General features: G+C 47.3%; 1 protein-coding gene across 1 annotated transcript in view; it reads right to left on the minus strand.

Annotated features, from left to right (window-relative positions):
* Positions 1–24,336, minus strand: part of LOC311126185 (putative JmjC domain-containing histone demethylation protein 2C) — a gene marked incomplete at its 3' end in the record, with an annotated part of 108,512 nt that overhangs the window by 16,304 nt on the left and 67,872 nt on the right. Inside the window, exons 8-10 of the mRNA XM_084200202.1 lie at positions 18,599–20,829; positions 13,323–13,522; positions 5,354–8,415 (exon numbers count right to left, since the gene is read on the minus strand). Of these exons, the coding sequence (XP_084056328.1) occupies positions 5,354–8,415; positions 13,323–13,522; positions 18,599–20,829 (5,493 nt within the window). The remainder of the gene's footprint in view (positions 1–5,353; positions 8,416–13,322; positions 13,523–18,598; positions 20,830–24,336) is intronic.

A 24,336-nucleotide genomic window follows, 5' to 3' on the forward strand; every position in this document is an offset into this window, starting at 1 on the left:
TAAAATGTCCCCCAGAGTACTCTGAAAAGGAACACTACCTTTATCTTGGCACCAGAGCTCCAATGGCTGCCACTTATACCCAGACAGCCCTCTAGTGGAGGGAGCCCCTGTAGACTGAATAGTAGCAATCAGGTTCGGAGGTAAACCTCCAGCCGTCAAGATTGGACCTCTCAGGGGCCAAGCCCACAGATCGCAAATCTCTGGCCGAGGGAGCCAAACCTGCCTGTGTGCCTGGGACAGCAGATCCCTGCGCAGCGGGAGTTGCCACGTGAGCCCGCACAACAGGCAAATGATCTCCGCAAACCAAGGTTGCTTGGGCCAACAGGGAGCCACAAGAATCAACAACAAGCCCTCCAGGCGTACCCACTCCACGTGGGCTAAACCAGCTCCACAGGGGGGGAAATGCGTAAAGGAGAGTCTGAGGCCACTGGTGCTCCAATGCTTCCCAATGGAGTGTCCGGGTCCCTCATTGAGAAAAACTGATGACAAAGGCTGCTGCTTCGCGATGCGTACAGATCTATGTCGGCCCTGCCAAACATTTCCCATATCTGGGAGACCTCCCAGGGGTGTACCCAGCACTCCTGAGAGAGAGGGCCCCACCTGGATAGAAGATCTGCGGCCGAGTTAAGGCAACCGGGGACATCCGTCGCCCGAAGCGAGAGCATGTGCGCACTGCACCACAGCAATGGGGAGCAAGCCATGGTTAGGAGGGAGAGAGACAGAGTCCCTCCTCATCTGTTGATGTATGCCACCAACACCATAATAATGTCGGTTCTGACCAGCACAACCCGGCCTGACAACGGTGAGAGGAAGCGCCTGAGCACCAGATACATCGTTAGGAGCTCCAGGTACTTGATATGCAGTGTGCTCTGCGCCACAGTCCATACCCCCCAAATCGAGTTGCCTTCGTACCACGCACCCAACCCTCGGAGGGATGCATCTGTCGTGATAACCTTGTGGGATACAACTCAGCCCATGGGAGCCCCCTGACAATAGCAGAGCACTGGGCCAGGGCCTGTAGGCCTGAAGGGGTCGAAGCGACCGGTTAAGGCTGCGAGATGCGTCCAGGTGAGTGGCCAGCCCTCTGTGCTGGAAAGGCTGCATCATCAACAGCCCTTCTATCATCCCCAGTGCACTGGAACCCAGCCCCAGAGCCCGGACACCCTCTGTTGGGACGGAAAAGTGTGATACGCCAGTGAGTCTAGCCCGAGACCCAGAAGCGAAATGTGCTGAGATAAGAGTCAGACAGATCTTTTTCTGGTTTCTGACGAAGCCTAGAGACTGAATACGGGACAGTATTGGATATGTGTAACACTGCTTGCCCCCACGACGCTGCCGCCAGCAGCCAATCGACTGTAAAAGCCGGCAGCGCATTCTGAATTTGTAGACTCTGAAGTGCCCGTAGGTCTAGAATGGGATGCAAAGTAACATCCCTTTTCGTAACCAGGAAATACCGGCCTGTACCAGCCGTCCTGGATCTCAGACATAGGAACGACTCGGATTGCCTGCTTCTGGAGAAGGGAGAATATTTAATCCCTCAAAATGGCCACTGAGGCTTCCGGAACAGTCAACGTGATGATGCCGCAGAAGCGTGGGGGATGTACAACAAATTGTAGCCCGTACTCTGACGTCACTGTTTACATGATCCAGTGCAACACTGCGCACTCCCATTGGTCGGAGCAGACAGCGAGGCTCCTGTGAAGTGCCATCCGAAGGGATGAGAACGCCACCTTCTGGACTGGGAAAGACTGGTTATTTTTCCATTTCCACTATTCTTGACAACCGTGGATAAGGGAACGTGGATAAGGGACACTTTTCATTGAACTCACATGCGGGAGACAACACTTTAGATACCTGTAAAACTGTGTTTATGTGCCAAGGTTTGCCTAAAGCCTGGCCCACTTTGGGTACCATCATTAGGCGATCAAATAGGGGTGCTGTTGTCACAACGAGCCTCACTCCGTTTAGGCAGTAAGATGCAATCCGGTATCCAATCAGTAGGGGTGCTGTTGTCACAACGAGCCTCACTCCGTTTAGGCAGTAAGATGCAATCCGGTATCCGATCAGTAGGGGTGCTGTTGTCACAACGAGCCTCACTCCATTTAGGCAGTAAGATGCAATCCGGTATCCGATCAGTAGGGGTGCTGTTGTCACAACGAGCCTCACTCCGTTTAGGCGGTAAGATGCAATCCGGTATCCAGCTGGCACCCAGCCATGGACCGCAAGCATTAAAAATAGACTCAGGGGAAAAAAACGTTATCATGGAGTCCCGTGTAGCTCAGTTGGTAGAGCATGGCGCTTGCAAAGCCAGGGTTGTGGGTTCAATTCCCATGGGGGACCAGTATGAAAATGTATGCACTTACTGCTGGATAAGATTGTCTGCTAAATGACTAAAAAGTACATGTAAAATGGAGGTGACCCTACCGAGCAGTCACAGGTACTGGCCACAAAGTGCCTTTTAACCTCGCTGGGAATGGGACCGTTCTGTGGTAGCAGACGGGCGAGTCGGACTGGAATCTAATTCCCAGGAATGAAAAGCATTGAGCTGGAGACAGCTCATTCCGGGGTTCATATGAACCACAGAGACTGTGTGTGTGTGATAATAGCATGGTTGTGTCCAACTCTGGTTGTTCCCCGACTCCGCTACCAACGACTAATCACCTACAGAGCTCATAACCTGTATCACTAGGCACCTCATAGAGACTAGTGACCTACAGGCTCCAGAATGGCACAGCGGTCTAAGGCACTGCATCTCAGTGCTTGAGGCGTCACTACAGACCCTCTGGTTCGATTCCAGGCTGTATCACAACCGGCCGTGATTGGGAGTCCCATAGGGTGGCGCACAATTGGCCCAGCGTCGTCCGGGTTTGGCCGGTGTAGGCCGTCATTGTAGTTAAAGAAAAAGAAAAAGAAAAGAAAAGAAACAGGCAAGAATCAGCAATGAATCCCAGTAATGAGACACCTACGGGGGAGGGGCGCCCCCTTGTTGACAGTTCCCCAACTTGTCACTCTCACCCTGGAGCCAAGGCACATGACAACCCGCTTGGAGTTTGCCAAAAGGCACCTAAAGACTCTCAGACCATGAGAAACAAGGTCCTCTGGTCTGATGAAACCAAGATTGAACTATTTGGCCTGAATGCCAAGCGTCACGTCTGGAGGAAACCTGGCACCATCCCTACGGTGAAGCATGGTGGTGGCAGCATCATGCTGTGGGGATGTTTTTCAGCGGCAGGGAAGACCAGTCAGGATCGAGGCAAAGATGAACGGAGCAAAGTACAGAGAGATCCTTGATGAAAACCTGCTCCAGAGCGCTCATGACCTCAGACTGGGGCGAAGGTTCACCTTCCAACAGGACAACGACCCTAAGCAAACAGCCAAGACAACGCAGGAGTGGCTTCGGGACAAGTCTCTGAATGTCCTTGAGTGGCCCAGCCAGAGCCCGGACTTGAACCCGATCTAACATCTCTGGAGAGACCTGAAAATAGCTGTGCAGCAACGCTCCCCATCCAACCTGATCTGCAGAGAAGAATGGGAGAAACTCCCCAAATACAGGTGTGCCAAACTTGTAGGGTCATACCCAAGAAGACTCAAGGCTGTAATCGCTGCCAAAGGTGCTTCAACAAAGTACTGAGTAAAGGGTCAGAATACTTACGTAAATGTGATTTTATTTTTTCATTTTTAATAAATGAGCAATAATTTTAATAAAAACCTTTTTTTGCTTTGTCATTATGGGGTATTGTGTGTAGATTGATGAGGAAAAAATTCAATTTAGAATAAGGCTGTAACGTAACATGTGGAAAAAGTCAAGGGGTCTGAAAACTTTTCGAAGGCAATGTACGTTGTGCTTCCGTGAGACTGTATGAAGCCCGGTCCCTTTATGGGCACTGGGGGTTCCGGCAATGGCTGACGCTGTACCCCGTTGGCCATAGCCAAATGTGGGGGCACTGTTGCCACAGTAATATTTTTGTAAAGGGGCGCACTGGTCGCTCAGATCCGTTCTAAGGCCCCTCGCTCCAGAGCCAAGTGCTCTGAGTCTGCTTCCTTATCAGAGCAGTAGCCCCGTTACCTCCCTCCAACTCCAGGAATTGGAAATACGAATAGGTTGCCATAACGCCTGGGGAAAACTAGTACGTTTAATTCATCGGAAGTTAGCCATTCTAGCCAACGTTCGCCAGGAAGCTTTTTAGTGCAAGCTAGGCTAGCTAGCCTCTCAGACCGAAAGTCTCTGTAGGACCAGATCACAGAGGTGTGGGAGAGGCAAGCGGTGTCTGACTGAGGCACGGACGGCCGGGAGTACCCGAAAGTCTCTGTAGGACCAGATCACAGAGGTGTGAGAGAGGCAAGCGGTGTCTGACTGAGGCACGGACGGCCGGGAGTACCCATCGAACCTCTCCCTTCGAGTACCCCCCTCTGACTTAGAGTGTCCTGGCAAGATGGATTTCACATCAGCGTGTTCTTAGTGTCCTGGCAAGATGGATTTCACATCAGCGTGTTCTCAGAGTGTCCTGGCAAGATGGATTTCACATCAGCGTGTTCTTAGAGTGTCCTGGCAAGATGGATTTCACATCAGCGTGTTCTCAGAGTGTCCTGGCAAGATGGATTTCACATCAGCGTGTTCTTAGAGTGTCCTGGCAAGATGGATTTCACATCAGCGTGTTCTTAGTGTCCTGGCAAGATGGATTTCACATCAGCGTGTTCTCAGTGTCCTGGCAAGATGGATTTCACATCAGCGTGAACATTCCTTCCTGGAAGAGCTGTGTTTTAATTCTCAGAACAAAGCTGCACTCCAGATGTTCCAGAAATAGAACTCCGTGGTTCTGATTCTGCCATGCTACACCCCTCTACCTCTCCCCTTCAGGAACCAATAAGCACAACATTAGCCAGCTCATATCAGCCAGCTTTTGAAGGAATAGAACCACTAATCTTCATAATAATATGTAATATATCATATAGTAAGGCCAGCTAACGTATGATGAGCTGAGAGACTGAGTTGACATGTTGTTACAATGCTATATGAAATTGAAACCATATTCATATTAGAGTTACGTGTGTGTGTGTCTGTGCATGCGTTAATAAAGGGAAACTTCTTATTCATCATCTCCAGCACCACCCCAACATGTGTTCTGTAGTAAAACAGATAGAGGAAGATAAGTGTTTCCAATGACATCATCGGTGTGCATCATGTGCTTTGACCAATCATGAGCAGGCATTGCCTACTAGTTGGTTGATTATGTCATCGGAAACACTTAGTCCATTTTGTTACTACAGAACAGAAATGCACAATTTTTCCATGTTAATGTTGGGTGGTGCTGGAGAAGTTGGATATGAAATGTCCCTTTCCTGCTAGACTTACTGCTGTTGGCCAGTTTGAGCTTGGTCTTCTCCCTGGCGCTCCGGAAGATGCTGTTGGCTTTCTCCTCCTCCGCTTTCTCTCCCTCTCCTTTCCTCTTCTGCAGGTCGTTCTGTTTCTTCTTGTAGGTGGGTTTGGGCTGTCTCTTAGCCCTCTGCTCCTGCTTGCTGCTCTCGCTGGCGTCAGAGTCCTCTCCGCTCTCCGAGGCCGAGTCGTGGTCATACGTCCTCTTGCTCCCGCGCCGCGTATTCCTGTCCTCAGCGGCCATCTTGTCCTCCTGACCTTTGACCTCTTCAATCTTCATCTCCACGTCACTGGAGGTGGAGGCAATCAGAGTGACGGTGCAAGGCTTGATCATCTCCATCTCAGACACAGAAGGGCTCACAGTGGTGGTAACAGACTTAGACACAGAGGGGCTCACAGTGGTGGTAACAGACTTAGACACAGAGGGGCTCACAGTGGTGGTAACAGACTTAGACACAGAGGGGCTCACAGTGGTGGTAACAGACTTAGACACAGAGGGGCTCACAGTGGTGGTAACAGACTTAGCCACAGAGGGGCTCACAGTGGTGGTAACAGACTTAGACACAGAGGGGCTCACAGTGGTGGTAACAGACTTAGACACAGAGGGGCTCACAGTGCTGGTAACAGACTTAGACACAGAGGGGCTCACAGTGGTGGTAACAGACTTAGACACAGAGGGGCTCACAGTGGTGGTAACAGACTTAGACACAGAGGGGCTCACAGTGCTGGTAACAGACTTAGACACAGAGGGGCTCACAGTGGTGGTAACAGACTTAGACACAGAGGGGCTCACAGTGCTGGTAACAGACTTAGACACAGAGGGGTTCACAGTGGTGGTAACAGACTTATCAGCCTCCTCTGTTTTAATCATAGTGTTACTGTCCTCGGTTTTAATCATAGTGTTAACATTCCTGTTACTATCCTCCTCTGTTTTAATCATAGTGTTAATATTCCTGTTACTGCCCTCCTCTGTTTTAATCATAGTGTTAATATTCCTGTTACTGCCCTCCTCTGAGTGTCTGGTTAGCCAGGCCTTCTTCAGCTTGTGGTAGTTGGGTTGAGACTGGCTCTGGTTCATCTGGGCTGGCTGGCCATTGGGGAGGGGGCCAGGGCTGGGGCTAGCTCCTGCTTGCTGTGGTCCTGGGCTTGCTGTGGTTCTGTGGTCCTGGGCTGAGGCTGAGGCAAGGGGAGGTGGAGGGGAGATGTGGAGGCTCTCAGAACCACTACAGCTGGAGCTGTTGCTAGGGCCTCTGGACTGCTGGGCTGCTGCTAACGCTGCCTTGTGCTTCTTCAGATGGATAAAGCTCCCAGAGTAGGACTGGCTGGGGCTGGGAGAGACCTGGGTGCTTCTGGCCAGGCTGGGTCTGGGCCCGGGGTGCAGGTTGGGGGATGAGGTCCTGGAGGAGCCCCCCTCCTGTTGCTGGAGCTCAGCCCCTGGCCCTAACCCAGGCCCTGAGTGGAAGGCCCTGCCCTGGGGGCCACAGCTCTCTGTCCTGCTACTGCTGGAGGTTTTGGACCCACAGTAGGTCCTCTCTTCTCTTCTACACAGCACACTGTAGGAGGCCATGTTGGAGGCTGACGTGGTCACATCGCTCCTCATATTGCACACAGAGTTGGCAGCAGCCGAGACAGAGACTGGAAAGGCTCCCTGAGACTGGGACACTCTAATAAAGTTATTCTTGTACTGTTGCACGCAGACTGCCTCCAAGTTAGTGTTTGGCAGGATCACCTTCCCTCCAGACTCCCTGTCTCTCTCTCTCTCCTCGGCCAGTTTCAGGCAGACTGTCTGAGGCCCACCGCCTGGGAACATCCTCCCCGTCAGAGAGTCCTTGGCCGAGGAACAGGTCTTGGCGCCTGGCGAGCCGTCGTACTTAATACACGTAGAGGGCCGGACGATAACAGACGGCGTGGTGGCCCCGGGCTTCCTGCCGTGGCTCCTCTCAGAATGCCATCCCAGCTTGTCATGGCTCTGAGAGTCGCTGGCTCGCAACACCTCGGATGAGGTCATGGCTGCCCCGCCCTTACACACGGCGCTGACCTCCCGTAGCTCGGGCAGAAGGGTGGGCGGTTTCTGCTGCTCAGACACCTTACTGGCCGAGCTGACTGGCTGGATGGGGGTCAGGGTGGGTGGAGACAGACGGCCGTAGCCCGTCTCCTTCCTGTCCAGTGTCTTCTGGATAGGAGGGTGGAACACAGGGGCGCGGTGCAGAGCTGGCATACACCTTAGCTGGGTCTGACTCTGGGTCTGACTCTGGGTCTGACTCTGGGTCTGACTCTGGGTCTGACTGGAAGAAGGGGAGATATCTGGACTAACAGGGCTGACTATGGTACTGAGAGGATACCTCTGCACGGTGGATAGGCCAACCTGCTGGTTCAGCTGCTCTGATATCTTCCCTACCAGACCCTCCCCATCATGCTGGTGTTTGATGAGAGGAGGGGGTTTGGACCTGAACGTTCCCCCCAGAGAGAGACTAGAGGTCGCTGCTGAGCCCTGCTCCCTGCTCACCTTCTCAAAGTACGTGTTGAGCTCTTTAGAGGGGTAGAGACGTGGCGGCTCGTTGACCACACTGTTGGACAGGGTAGTGAAGTAGTTACTCTGGGGGAGACTGTGCTGGGACACGGCCTGCTGTTTAAACTGATACAGGTCTGCTGCAGGCTGCTCCGTCTCCTTCTCCTGATGGAGGCGCTGGGGGTGGGGGTGGGGCAGGGAGGGGAGCGAGGGGAGCGAGGGGATCCGGCGGTATGGGTTAGGCTCCCTGTCAGTCTCACTGGAGCGGATCTTAGCGGTGAAGGGGGCCACCTCGATGCTCTCCTGGAGGATTCGTCTGTTCTCCTCCTTGTACTTACTGGCCCGGTCCCTCTCCCCTGCGTCCTGCTGCTGCTGGACCATCCTCTGTTGCTGTTGTTTATGCTGGGCCTCCAGGTAGAGGTGGTGCAGGTGACCGTCCTTCCCGGTCGGGGTTCTGCTGCGGTCCTGCTCCTGCTTCAGGTGGGCCAGAGTGATGGTTCGGATGGGGTCCACAAAACCCTTGTCCAACTCCCTGAGGAGAGACATAAACACCATTCAGCTACAGACCAGACAGGCATCACAGGCTGTTTCCTAATAAATATACTAATGATTCAGTTAATTTCCTATAAATATAATAACGATTCAGTTAATTTCCTAGTAAATATAATAATGATTCAGTTAATTTCCAAGTAAAAATATTGATTCAGTACATTTCCTAGTAAACACTTTATGATATGACTATTTGATATGATTACAGTGGGGGAAAAAAGTATTTAGTCAGCCACCAATTGTGCAAGTTCTCCTACTTAAAAAGATGAGAGAGGCCTGTAATTTTCATCATAGGTACACGTCAACTATGACAGACAAAATGAGAAAAAATTATCCAGAAAATCACATTGTAGGATTTTTAATGAATTTATTTGCAAATTATGGTGGAAAATAAGTATTTGGTCAATAACAAAAGTTTCTCAATACTTTGTTATATACCCTTTGTTGGCAATGACACAGGTCAAACGTTTTCTGTAAGTCTTCACAAGGTTTTCACACACTGTTGCTGGTATTTTGGCCCATTCCTCCATGCAGATCTCCTCTAGAGCAGTGATGTTTTGGGGCTGTCGCTGGGCAACACGGACTTTCAACTCCCTCCAAAGATTTTCTATGGGGTTGAGATATGGAGACTGGCTAGGCCACTCCAGGACCTTGAAATGATTCTTACGAAGGCACTCCTTCGTTGCCCGGGCGGTGTGTTTGGGATCATTGTCATGCTGAAAGACCCAGCCACGTTTCATCTTCAATGCCCTTGCTGATGGAAGGAGGTTTTCACTCAATCTCACGATACATGGCCCCATTCACTCTTTCCTTTACACGGATCAGTCGTCCTGGTCCCTTTGCAGAAAAACAGCCCCAAAGCATGATGTTTCCACCCCCATGCTTCACAGTAGGTATGGTGTTCTTTGGATGCAACTCAGCATTCTTTGTCCTCCAAACACGACGAGTTGAGTTTTTACCAACAAGTTCTATTTTGGTTTCATCTGACCATATGACATTCTCCCAATCCTCTTCTGGATCATCCAAATGCACTCTAGCAAACTTCAGACGGGCCTGGACATGTACTGGCTTAAGCAGGGGGACATGTCTGGCACTGCAGGATTTGAGTCCCTGGCGGCGTAGTGTGTTACTGATGGTAGGCTTTGTTACTTTGGTCCCAGCTCTCTGCAGGTCATTCACTAGGTCCCCCCGTGTGGTTCTGGGATTTTTGTTCACCGTTCTTGTGATCATTTTGACCCCACGGGGTGAGATCTTGCGTGGAGCCCCAGATCGAGGGAGATTATCAGTGGTCTTGTATGTCTTCCATTTCCTAATAATTGCTCCCACAGTTGATTTCTTCAAACCAAGCTGCTTACCTATTGCAGATTCAGTCTTCCCAGCCTGGTGCAGGTGTACAATTTTGTTTCTGGTGTCCTTTGACAGCTCTTTGGTCTTGGCCATAGTGGAGTTTGGAGTGTGACTGTTTGAGGTTGTGGACAGGTGTCTTTTATACTGATAACAAGTTCAAACAGGTGCCATTAATACAGGTAACGAGTGGAGGACAGAGGAGCCTCTTAAAGAAGAAGTTACAGGTCTGTGAGAGCCAGAAATCTTGCTTGTTTGTAGGTGACCATATACTTATTTTCCACCCTAATTTGCAAATAAATTCATTAAAAATCCTACAATGTGATTTTTTGGAAAGAAAATTCTCAATTTGTCTGTCATAGTTGACGTGTACCTATGATGAAAATTGCAGGCCTCTCTCATCTTTTTAAGTGGGCGAACTTGCACAATTGGTGGCTGACTAAATACTTTTTTCCCCCACTGTATATGACTATTTGATTATATGATATGACTATTTGACTATATGATATGACTATATGATATGACTATATATGATGATATGACTATGGTAAAGCGGCCTTTACTGGTTCTAACAGCGAACCTAATCAGCTTGCTGCCAGCTCTTAGCAAACTGTTGGAAAATAATGATGTTTAACCAAATACAATGCTATTTCTCTGTAAACAAATTAACAACAGACTTTCCGCATGCTTATAGAGAAGGGCACTCAACATGTACTGCACTGACACCAATGACTGATGATTGGTTGAAAGAAATTGATAATAAGAAGATTGTGGGAGCTGTACTGTTAGATTTCAGTGCAGCCTTTGATATTATTGACCATAACCTGTAGTTGAAAAAAACGTATGTGTTATGGCTTTTCAACCTCTGCCATATCGTGGATTCAGAGCTATCTATCTAATAGAACTCAAAGGGTTTTCTTTAATGGTAGCTTCTCTAATGTCAAACATATAAAGTGTGGTGTACCGCAGGGCAGCACTCTAGGCCCTCTACTATTTTCTATTTTTACCAATGACCTGCCACTGGCATTAAACAAAGCATGTGTGTCCATGTACGCTGATGATTCAACCATATACGAATCAGCAACCACAGCTAATGAAGTCACTGAAACCCTTAACAAAGAGTTGCAGTCTGTTTTGGAATGGGTGGCCAGTAATAAACTGGTCCTGAACATCTCTAAAACTAAGAGCATTGTATTCGTACAAATCATTCCCTAAGTTCTAGACCTCAGCTGAATCTGGTAATGAATGGTGTGGCTGTTGAACAAGTTGAGGAGACTAAATGACTTGGTGTTACCTTAGATTGTAAACTGTCATGGTCAAAATATATATATTGAATGGTTGTAAAGATGGGGAGAGGTCTGTCCATAATAAAGAGATGCTCTGCTGTTTTGACACCACACTCCACAAAGCAAGTCCTGCAGACTCTAGTTTTATCTTATCTTGATTATTGTCCAGTCGTGTGGTCCAGTGCTGCAAGGAAAGACCTAGTTAAGCTGCAACTGGCCCAGAACAGACCGGCACGTCTTGCTCTTCATTGTAATCAGAGGACTAATATTAATACTATGCATAACAGTCTCTCTTGGCTAAGAGTTGAGGAGAGACTGACTGCATCACTTTTTATAACAAACAATGTGTTAAACATTCCAAATTGTTTGCATAGTCAACTTACACTCATCTGACACACACACTAACCCCACCAGACATGCCACCAAGGGTCTATTCACAGTCCCCCAAAGCCAGAACATATTCAAGAAAGCATACAGTATTTAATAGAGCCATTAATGCATGGAACTCCCTTCCATCTCATATTGCTCAAATATACAGCAAACCTGGTTTCAAAAAACATATAAAGCAACACCTCACGGCACAACGCTTCTCCCCTACTTGACCTAGATATTTTGTGTGTATGTATTGATGTGTAGGCTATGTGTGCCATTTTAAAATATATGTAGTTCTGTCCTTGAGCTGTTCTTGTTTATTAATGTTCTGTATTATCTCATGTTTTGTGTTCTGGACCCCAGGAAGAGTAGCTGCTTCTTTCCTAATAAAATACCAAATGATGATATGACTACATGATTATATGATATGACTATTTGATATGACATGACCATGACTATATGATATGACTATGACTATATGACCTGACACGACTATATGTCACGACTACAGGACTATACGACAGGACTATACAACAGGACTATACGATAGGACTATATGACAGGACCACACTACCGGTCCAAAGTTTTAGAACACCTGCTCATTCAAGGGTTTTTCTTTATTTGTACTATTTTTTACATTGTAGAATAATAGTGACTACATCAAAACTATGAAATAACACATATGGAATCATGTAGTAACCAAAAAAGTGTTAAACAAATTCTTCAAAGTAGCCACCCTTTGCCTTGATGACAGCTTTGCACATTCTTGGCATTCTCTCAACCAGCTTCATGAGGTAGTCACCTGGAATGCATTTCAATTAACAGGTGTGCCTTTTTAAAAGTTAATTTGTGGAATTTCTTTCCTTCTTAATGCGTTTGAGCCAATCAGTTGTGTTGTGACAAGGCGGGGAGGGGGGGGGGGGGGGGGGGGGGGGTATACAGAAGATAGCCCTATTTGGTAAAAGACCAAGTCCATATTATGGCAAGAACAGCTCAAATAAGCAAAGAGAAACGACAGTCCATCATTACTTTAAGACATGAAGGTCAGTTAATACGGAACATTTAAAAAACATTGAACGTTTTATCAAGTGCAGTGAATGTAGAAAATAGTAAAAATAAAGAAAAACCCTTGAATAAGTAGGTGTTCTAAAACTTTTGACCAGTAGTGGATATGACATTAATACATGATATGACTATATGATATGACATTAATATATGATATGACTATATGATATGACTATATGATATTACATTAATATATGATATGACTATATGATATGACATTAATATATGATATGACATTAATATATGATATGACTATATGATATGACTATATGATATTACATTAATATATGATATGACTATATGATATGACATTAATATATGATATGACATTAATATATGATATGACTATATGATATGACTATATGATATTACATTAATATATGATATGACTATATGATATGACATTAATATATGATATTACATTAATATATGATATGACTATATGATATGACATTAATATATGATATGACATTAATATATGATATGACTATATGATATGACATTAATATATGATGACTATATGATATGACATGACTATATGATATGACTATATGATATCCTGTGTGTGTGTGTGTGTGTGTGTGTGTGTGTGTGTGTGTGTGTGTGTGTGTGTGTGTCTTCGTCCGTGTGTGTGTGTGTGTGTGTTCCTGTGTGTGTGTTCCTGTGTGTGTGTGTGTGTTCCTGTGTGTGTGTGTGTGTGTGTGTGTGTGTGTGTGTGTGTGTGTGTGTGTGTGTGTGTGTGTGTTGTCTTCGTCCGTGTGTGTGTGAGTGTCTACTGTGTGTGTGAGTGTCTAAGGGGCTGAACTGAACAGTGACGACTCACTCCTTGTGAAGATCTCCAGCGGTCTTGGACAGGGGCAGAGGGGGGCTGGCGTGAGGGTTGATCTTGATGAGCCGGTGGGGGTCGGACCGGTGAGGGTCGGCGCTGGCTGGGCGGACCGGGACCGGGACGTGGCTCAGTAGGCCCAGGCTGTCAGAGGAGGAGACAGGGTGCTGGTGGTGCAGCCAAGGGCTGGCCGTGTTCTGGCACAACAACGTACAGAGAGACAGACAGGGTCAGTCTAACAACGTACAGAGAGACAGACAGGGTCAGTCTAACAACGTACAGAGAGACAGACAGGGTCAGACCCAGACATACAGAGAGACAGACAGGGTCAGTCTAACAACATACAGAGAGACAGACAGGGTCAGACCCAGACATACAGAGAGACAGACAGGGTCAGTCCCAGACATACAGAGAGACAGACAGGGTCAGTCTAACAACATACAGAGAGACAGACAGGGTCAGTCTAACAACATACAGAGAGACAGACAGGGTCAGACCCAGACATACAGAGAGACAGACAGGGTCAGACCCAGACATACAGAGAGACAGACAGGGTCAGTCTAACAACATACAGAGAGACAGACAGGGTCAGACCCAGACATACAGAGAGACAGACAGGGTCAGTCTAACAACATACAGAGAGACAGACAGGGTCAGTCTAACAACATACAGAGAGACAGACAGGGTCAGACCCAGACATACAGAGAGACAGACAGGGTCAGACCCAGACATACAGAGAGACAGACAGGGTCAGACCCAGACATACAGAGAGACAGACAGGGTCAGTCTAACAACATACAGAGAGACAGACAGGGTCAGTCTAACAACATACAGAGAGACAGACAGGGTCAGACCCAGACATACAGAGAGACAGACAGGGTCAGTCTAACAACATACAGAGAGACAGACAGGGTCAGACTAACAACATACAGAGAGACAGACAGGGTCAGTCTAACAACATACAGAGAGACAGACAGGGTCAGTCTAACAACATACAGAGAGACAGACAGGGTCAGTCTAACAACATACAGAGAGACAGACAGGGTCAGTCTAACAACATACAGAGAGACAGACAGGGTCAGTCTAACAACATACAGAGAGACAGACAGGGTCAGACCCAGACATACAGAGAGACAGACAGGGTCAGTCTAACAACATACAGAGAGACAGACAGGGTCAGTCTAACAACATACAGAGAGACAGACAGGGTCAGTCTAACAACATACAGAGAGACAGACAGGGTCAGTCTAACAACATACAGAGAGACAGACAGGGTCAGTCTAACAACATACAGAGAGACAGACAGGGTCAGTCTAACAACATACAGAGAGACAGACAGGGTCAGACCCAGACATACAGAGAGACAGACAGGGTCAGTCTAACAACATACAGAGAGACAGACAGGGTCAGTCTAACAACATACAGAGAGACAGACAGGGTCAGTCTAACAACATACAGAGAGACAGACAGGGTCAGTCTAACAACATACAGAGAGACAGACAGGGTCAGTCTAACAACATACAGAGAGACAGACAGGGTCAGTCTAACAACATACAGAGAGACAGACAGGGTCAGTCTAACAACATACAGAGAGACAGACAGGGTCAGTCTAACAACATACAGAGAGACAGACAGGGTCAGTCTAACAACATACAGAGAGACAGACAGGGTCAGTCTAACAACATACAGAGAGACAGACAGGGTCAGTCTAACAACATACAGAGAGACAGACAGGGTCAGACCCAGACATACAGAGAGACAGACAGGGTCAGACCCAGACATACAGAGAGACAGACAGGGTCAGTCTAACAACATACAGAGAGACAGACAGGGTCAGTCTAACAACATACAGAGAGACAGACAGGGTCAGACCCAGACATACAGAGAGACAGACAGGGTCAGTCTAACAACATACAGAGAGACAGACAGGGTCAGTCTAACAACATACAGAGAGACAGACAGGGTCAGTCTAACAACATACAGAGAGACAGACAGGGTCAGTCTAACAACATACAGAGAGACAGACAGGGTCAGACCCAGACATACAGAGAGACAGACAGGGTCAGACCCAGACATACAGAGAGACAGACAGGGTCAGTCTAACAACATACAGAGAGACAGACAGGGTCAGACCCAGACATACAGAGAGACAGACAGGGTCAGACCCAGACATACAGAGAGACAGACAGGGTCAGTCCCAGACATACAGAGAGACAGACAGGGTCAGTCTAACAACATACAGAGAGACAGACAGGGTCAGACCCAGACATACAGAGAGACAGACAGGGTCAGTCCCAGACATACAGAGAGACAGACAGGGTCAGTCCCAGACATACAGAGAGACAGACAGGGTCAGTCTAACAACATACAGAGAGACAGACAGGGTCAGTCTAACAACATACAGAGAGACAGACAGGGTCAGTCTAACAACATACAGAGAGACAGACAGGGTCAGTCCCAGACATACAGAGAGACAGACAGGGTCAGTCTAACAACATACAGAGAGACAGACAGGGTCAGACCCAGACATACAGAGAGACAGACGGGGTCAGACCCAGATATACAGGACTGGTAGATGTGAACTGGAGGTAACACATTACCTACTAACAGAACCTATAACTAGGATATCCCCTACCTACTAACAGAACCTATAACTAGGATATCCCCTACCTACTAACAGAACCTATAACTAGGATATCCCCTACCTACTAACAGAACCTATAACTAGGATATCCCCTACCTACTAACAGAACCTTTAACTAGGATATCCCCTACCTACTAACAGAACCTTTAACTAGGATATCCCCTACCTACTAACAGAACCTTTAACTAGGATATCCCCTACCTACTAACAGAACCTTTAACTAGGATATCCCCTACCTACTAACAGAACCTATAACTAGGATATCCCCTACCTACTAACAGAACCTATAACTAGGATATCCCCTACCTACTAACATAACCTATAACTAGGATATCCCCTACCTACTAACAGAACCTATAACTAGGATATCCCCTACCTACTAACAGAACCTATAACTAGGATATCCCCTACCTACTAACAGAACCTTTAACTAGGATATCCCCTACCTACTAACATAACCTATAACTAGGATATCCCCTACCTACTAACAGAACCTATAACTAGGATATCCCCTACCTACTAACAGAACCTTTAACTAGGATATCCCCTACCTACTAACAGAACCTATAACTAGGATATCCCCTACCTACTAACAGAACCTTTAACTATGATATCCCCTACCTACTAACAGAACCTTTAACTAGGATATCCCCTACCTACTAACAGAACCTTTAACTAGGATATCCCCTACCTACTAACAGAACCTTTAACTAGGATATCCCCTACCTACTAACAGAACCTATAACTAGGATATCCCCTACCTACTAACATAACCTTTAACTAGGATATCCCCTACCTACTAACATAACCTTTAACTAGGATATCCCCTACCTACTAACATAACCTATAACTAGGATATCCCCTACCTACTAACAGAACCTTTAACTAAGATATCCCCTACCTACTAACAGAACCTTTAACTAGGATATCCCCTACCTACTAACAGAACCTTTAACTAGGATATCCCCTACCTACTAACAGAACCTTTAACTAGGATATCCCCTACCTACTAACAGAACCTTTAACTAGGATATCCCCTACCTACTAACATAACCTTTAACTAGGATATCCCCTACCTACTAACATAACCTATAACTAGGATATCCCCTACCTACTAACAGAACCTTTAACTAGGATATCCCCTACCTACTAACAGAACCTTTAACTAGGATATCCCCTACCTACTAACAGAACCTTTAACTAGGATATCCCCTACCTACTAACAGAACCTTTAACTAGGATATCCCCTACCTACTAACAGAACCTATAACTAGGATATCCCCTACCTACTAACAGAACCTTTAACTAGGATATCCCCTACCTACTAACAGAACCTATAACTAGGATATCCCCTACCTACTAACATAACCTTTAACTAGGATATCCCCTACCTACTAACAGAACCTATAACTAGGATATCCCCTACCTACTAACAGAACCTTTAACTAGGATATCCCCTACCTACTAACAGAACCTTTAACTAGGATATCCCCTACCTACTAACAGAACCTATAACTAGGATATCCCCTACCTACTAACAGAACCTTTAACTAGGATATCCCCTACCTACTAACAGAACCTTTAACTAGGATATCCCCTACCTACTAACAGAACCTATAACTAGGATATCCCCTACCTACTAACAGAACCTTTAACTAGGATATCCCCTACCTACTAACATAACCTTTAACTAGGATATCCCCTACCTACTAACAGAACCTATAACTAGGATATCCCCTACCTACTAACAGAACCTTTAACTAGGATATCCCCTACCTACTAACAGAACCTTTAACTAGGATATCCCCTACCTACTAACAGAACCTTTAACTAGGATATCCCCTACCTACTAACAGAACCTTTAACTAGGATATCCCCTACCTACTAACAGAACCTTTAACTAGGATATCCCCTACCTACTAACAGAACCTATAACTAGGATATCCCCTACCTACTAACAGAACCTATAACTAGGATATCCCCTACCTACTAACAGAACCTATAACTAGGATATCCCCTACCTACTAACAGAACCTTTAACTAGGATATCCCCTACCTACTAACAGAACCTTTAACTAGGATATCCCCTACCTACTAACAGAACCTATAACTAGTATATCCCCTACCTACTAACAGAACAGAATAACAAATAACCTGAAAACTCAGGACAGTGGTCTTTACAAACTGAACATGAGAGATATGCTACAGTAGCTAGCTGTTTAAACTGGCAACATGAGCATAGTTGCTATGCTACAGCAGCAAGCTGTTTAAACTGGCAACATGAGCATAGTTGCTATGCTACAGCAGCAAGCTGTTTAAACTGGCAACATGAGCATAGTTGAAATGCTACAGTAGCTAGCTGTTTAAACTGGCAACATGAGCATAGTTGAAATGCTACAGCAGCAAGCTGTTTAAACTGGCAACATGAGCATAGTTGAAATGCTACAGCAGCTAGCTGTTTAAACTGGCAACATGAGCATAGTTTAAATGCTACAGCAGCAAGCTGTTTAAACTGGCAACATGAGCATAGTTGCTATGCTACTGTTGCTAGGAAGACGTCATAATAGAAGCAGTAGTAGAACAGGAAGAAGAGTTGTAGAAGAATAGAATCTGGCTGTTTGGTACTCACCCTCCTCATGTTGGTCTCAGAGTTTACAGTGTTTTCGGGGTGCACCCACTTGGACCCGGGCATGTTGAGTCCTGGGGGGTAGGAGCGGGTCCCGTTGGGGTACTGCCAGATAATGGGGTACAGCCCCAGCTGGTTGTATGAGGCTGAGGTGTGGCTGTGTGTCTGGGAAAGCAGGGATCCAGGGGGCTGGGGGTGTTGGGCTAGACCCAGGTGCCCCAGCCCTGAGGAGTCTAGACGGGGATGACCCCCCAGCAGGGGGCCTGGAGGCAGGCCAGAGAGCACCCCGGAGAGGAGGTGGTGGGAGTGGGAGGAGGGCAGGAGGTGAGAGGTGAGGTGGTGGGGGTGGAGCTGGGGGTGCAGATAGGACACGTGGTTGGACTCCTGGTCGGGACGGACCAGCGCAGGGTCCCGGTACACGGTGAAAAGCTCCTTCTTATCAATGATTAGCGGGCTCTTAGTGCAAGAACCTGGCGACGCTGTCCCTCGGGCCAGGACGGGCTTAAAGCTGGAGCGAGGGGGGTTGTCCGGGTAACGGACTTTATGCTTGGACACCTCCGGGGAGGTGAGGGGTTTGGGTTTAGACCCAGTCTCCAGAACACTGTGTGTTTTAGACTTGATGATGTCAGAGGAGCAGAGGGGCTTAGGCTTCAGGGCCTCTGGGGAGGGGAGGGGCTTGGGGACATCAGGGGAGGGGCTTAGCTTGTGCCACTTCCTGGCCTCGTCAGCCAATGAGGCGTTCTTAATGCAGGGCACCATGGAGGAATATAGCTGCTGCTGAACCTTCTCTCTCTCTGCTACAGCAGCAGACTCACTGACTGATGTTATAGGTCTGATCACCACTGAATGGACAAACTCCATCTTACTGCCCAGGCTACCTGCTATGTGCTGCTGCTCTATCTCTGGCTTCCTACACTCGGACACCGAGGGAGGCTGGTTCCGTAGGTTACACTCTGACACCGAGGGAGGCTGGTTCCGTAGGTTACACTCTGACACCGAGGGAGGCTGGTTCCGTAGGTTACACTCTGACACCGAGGGAGGCTGGTTCCGTAGGTTACACTCTGACACCGAGGGAGGCTGGTTCCGTAGGTTACACTTTGACACTGAGGGAGGCTGGTTCCGTAGGTTACACTCTGACACCGAGGGAGGCTGGTTCCGTAGGTTACACTCTGACACCGAGGGAGGCTGGTTCCGTAGGTTACACTCGGACACTGAGGGAGGCTGGTTCCGTAGGTTACACTCTGACACTGGGGGAGGCTGGTTCCGTAGGTTACACTCTGACACTGGGGGAGGCTGGTTCCGTAGGTTACACTCTGACACTGAGGGAGGCTGGTTCCGTAGGTTACACTCTGACACCGAGGGAGGCTGGTTCCGTAGGTTACACTCTGACACCGAGGGAGGCTGGTTCCGTAGGTTACACTCTGACACCGAGGGAGGCTGGTTCCGTAGGTTACACTCTGACACTGAGGGAGGCTGGTTCCGTAGGTTACACTCGGAGGGGCTCTTACGAAGGGGAGAGGAAGGGGACACAGGGGGGTTTAGCACCAAATGTCTGCTGGGCTCAGAGATGTAGGAGGGCTCAGATGGATTCTGGGAGGCCAGCAGGGCCGAGACGGCCTCAGAGTTCTCCTGGGAGGCCATGTGTGCGTTAGCGTCCTCTGCTGTGATGTCGATTACATACTGAGAGGGGGTCTGGGTCCTGGTGGCCATCCCAACGCTGGTGTACTGGTCCTTGGACTGGGGATGGGTCTGGGAGGGGGCTTTCATAGTGCTGTTGGTCTCTATGATGCCCTCCCCTTGGCCCTCAGAGGGGGCAGAGCCCAGAGAGGAGGAGGCCAGGGGAGGGGGCTGCTGCTGTTGCAGGGGAGACCGCTCCCCCTGTCGCTGGGATGACCTCTGCTCCCTGTCGGCTGACGACGGCTGAGACTCCGCCTTCTGAAGCTCCTCACCCCAGGGGGAGAGACAGCCTATCAGAGCAGACTCCTTCCCAGTCTTAGAACCCTGGGTCTTGTGCCGCTCCTGGCCGGCCTTTCCTTTTAGCTCCTCCTCAGAGGAGGAGTCTGCCGTCCTGGTTCTCTTGGTAGACATCTCAGAGTCACTGCCCTCAGAGAAGTCTGACCTCACTGTCGTCTCGGTTTTCAGTCTTTTCAAACCTGATTTCTTCTCCTCTTCCTCCTCCGCTTTCCTCCGCTTGTTCACAGCCATCTGCTTGCTGCTCATACTTTTAGACAAGTCTGGAGAGATGAATCATAGAAGGGTAATATATTAGAGAAGTCTGGAGAGATGAATCATAGAAGGATAATATATTAGAGAAGTCTGGAGAGATGAATCATAGGATGGTAATATATTAGAGAAGTCTGGAGAGATGAATCATAGGAGGGTAATATATTAGAGAAGTCTGGAGAGATGAATCATAGGAGGGTAATATATTAGAGAAGTCTGGAGAGATTAATCATAGGAGGGTAATATATTAGAGAAGTCTGGAGAGATGAATCATAGGAGGGTAATATATTAGAGAAGTCTGGAGAGATGAATCATAGGAGGGTAATATATTAGAGAAGTCTGGAGAGATTAATCATAGGAGGGTAATATATTAGAGAAGTCTGGAGAGATTAATCATAGGAGGGTAATATATTAGAGAAGTCTGGAGAGATGAATCATAGGAGGGTAATATATTAGAGAAGTCTGGAGAGATGAATCATAGGAGGGTAATATATTAGAGAAGTCTGGAGAGATTAATCATAGAAGGATAATATATTAGAGAAGTCTGGAGAGATGAATCATAGGAGGGTAATATATTAGAGAAGTCTGGAGAGATTAATCATAGGAGGGTAATATATTAGAGAAGTCTGGAGAGATTAATCATAGGAGGGTAATATATTAGAGAAGTCTGGAGAGATGAATCATAGGAGGGTAATATATTAGAGAAGTCTGGAGAGATGAATCATAGGAGGGTAATATATTAGAGAAGTCTGGAGAGATGAATCATAGGAGGGTAATATATTAGAGAAGTCTGGAGAGATGAATCATAGAAGGGTAATATATTAGAGAAGTCTGGAGAGATGAATCATAGGAGGGTAATATATTAGAGAAGTCTGGAGAGATGAATCATAGGAGGGTAATATATTAGAGAAGTCTGGAGAGATGAATCATAGAAGGGTAATATATTAGAGAAGTCTGGAGAGATGAATCATAGGAGGGTAATATATTAGAGAAGTCTGGAGAGATGAATCATAGGAGGGTAATATATTAGAGAAGTCTAAATGACAAGCAGCAGTACACAGCATCAGTCCTAGACTGTGTCCCAAATGGCACCCTATTCCTTACATAGTGCATTATGAGCCCTGGTCAAAAGCAGTGCACTATATAGTGAACAGGGTGACATTTGGGACGCAGCCCTAACGGGTCTTTAAGCAGTGTGTTAACGTGATGAATGGAGCTGTGTAGCTGATGTCTCTAACATGATGTCATCCTCCTCTTCCATTAAACCCTGATTGGATCCTAAGTGCTGCATTACACATATGATAGATGAGCCTAGTTACATTTATACACACTGTACATTTCTCTAAGACCATCCAGCACTTCCTGTATCTGTCCTTCTGGCACACAGACAATGTTCTTGGAGAACCTTGGCCAGAGTCTGCTACAGTCCTGGACGTAAAGGACACAGATACCCTCATCTGGTTGCTAGCGTAGGGAGTAATGCTCCTAGAGTAGGGAGTAATGCTCCTAGAGTAGGGAGTAATGCTCCTAGAGTAGGGAGTAATGCTCCTAGAGTAGGGAGTAATGCTCCTAGCGTAGGGAGTAATGCTCCTAGCGTAGGGAGTAATGCTCCTAGCGTAGGGAGTAATGCTCCTAGCGTAGGGGGTAATGCTCCTAGAGTAGGAATGCTCCTAGCGTAGGGAGTAATGCTCCTAGCGTAGGGAGTAATGCTCCTAGAGTAGGGGGTAATGCTCCTAGCGTAGGGAGTAATGCTCCTAGCGTAGGGAGTAATGCTCCTAGCGTAGGGAGTAATGCTCCTAGCGTAGGGAGTAATGCTCCTAGAGTAGGGAGTAATGCTCCTAGACTGCTGTTATAACTCCTGCAGTTTATCAGCAACTCCAAGTCTTAAACAGCGTCCTGCTGTCTTCAGGTCAATAAACACATTGACAAAACATGCTAAGACTCCAGCCACCGAAGTCATAGACTGTTCTCTCTGCTACCACATGGCAAGTGTTATGGATGCACTAAGTGTGGAATCAACAGGACCCTGAACAGCTTCTACCCCCAAGCCTTTAGACTGCTGAACAGTTAGTTAAATAGTTAACCAATAGTTACCCAAACTATCTGCATTGACCCTTCATGTACTAACCCTTTTGACTCATCACATACGCTGCTGCTACTGTTTATTATCTATCCTATTGCCTATTCACTTTATTCCTAGTTATATGTACAGTCGTGGTCAAAAGTTTTGAAAATGACACAAGTATTGGTCTTAACAAAGTTCGCTGCTTCAGTGTTATGAGATATTTTTGCCAGATGTTACTATGGTATACTGAAGTATAATTACAAGCATTCCATAAGTGTCAAAGGCTTTTATTGACAATTACATTAAGTTTATGCAAAGAGTCAATATTTGCAGTGTTGACCCTTCTTTTTCCAAGACCTCTGCAAACCGCCCTGGCATGCTGTCAATTAACTTCTGGGCCACATCCTGACTGATGGCAGCCCATTCTTGCATAATCAATGCTTGGAGTTTGTCAGAATTTGTGGGTTTTTGTTTGCCCACCCGCCTCTTGAGGATCGACCACAAGTTCTCAATGGGATTAAGGTCTGGGGAGTTTCCTGGCCATGGACCCAAAATGTAGATGTTTTGTTCCCCGAGCCACTTAGTTATCACTTTTGCCTTATGGCAAGGTGCTCCATCAAGCTGGAAAAGGCATTTGTCGTCACCAAACTGTTCTTGGATGGTTGGGAGAAGTTGCTCTCTGAGGATGTGTTGGTACCATTCTTTATTAATGGCTGTGTTCTTAAGGTCCCACAGTTGACAGTGCATGTCAGAGCAAAAACCAAGCCATGAGGTCGAAGGAATTGTCCGAGACAGGATTGTGTCAAGGCACAAATCTGGGGAAGGGTACCAAAACATTTCTGCAGCATTGAAGGTCCCCAAGAACACAGTGGCCTCCATGATTCTTAAATTGAAGAAGTTTGGAACCACCAAGACACTTCCTAGAGCTGGCCGCCCGGCCAAACTGAGCAATCGGGGGAGAAGGGCCTTGGTCAGGGAGGTGACCAAGAACCTGATGGTCACTCTGACAGAGCTCCAGAGTTTCTCGGTGGAGATTGAAGAACCTTCCAGAAGGACAACCATCTCTGCAGCACTCCATCAATCAGGCCTTTATGGTAGAGTGGCCAGATGGAAGCCACTCTTCAGTAAAAGGCCTGCTTGGATTTTGCCAAAAGGCACCTAAAGACTCTGACCATGAGAAACAAGATTTGTTCTGGTCTGATGAAACCAAGATTGAACTCTTTGGCCTGAATGCCAAGCGTCACGTCTGGAGGAAACCTGGCACCATCCCTACGGTGAAGCATGGTGGTGGCAGCATCATGCTGTGGGGATGTTTTTCTGAGGTAGGGACTGGGAGACTAGTCAGGATCGAAGGAAAGATGAATGGAGCAAAGTACAGAGAGATCCTTGATGAAAACCTGCTCCAGAGCGCTCAGGACCTCAGACTGGGGCGAAGGTTCACCTTCCAACAGGA

This window comes from Coregonus lavaretus (assembly GCF_964263955.1).
Source record: "Coregonus lavaretus genome assembly, contig: HAP1_SCAFFOLD_1544, whole genome shotgun sequence".
In the NCBI taxonomy this organism is placed as follows: Eukaryota; Metazoa; Chordata; class Actinopteri; order Salmoniformes; family Salmonidae; genus Coregonus; species Coregonus lavaretus.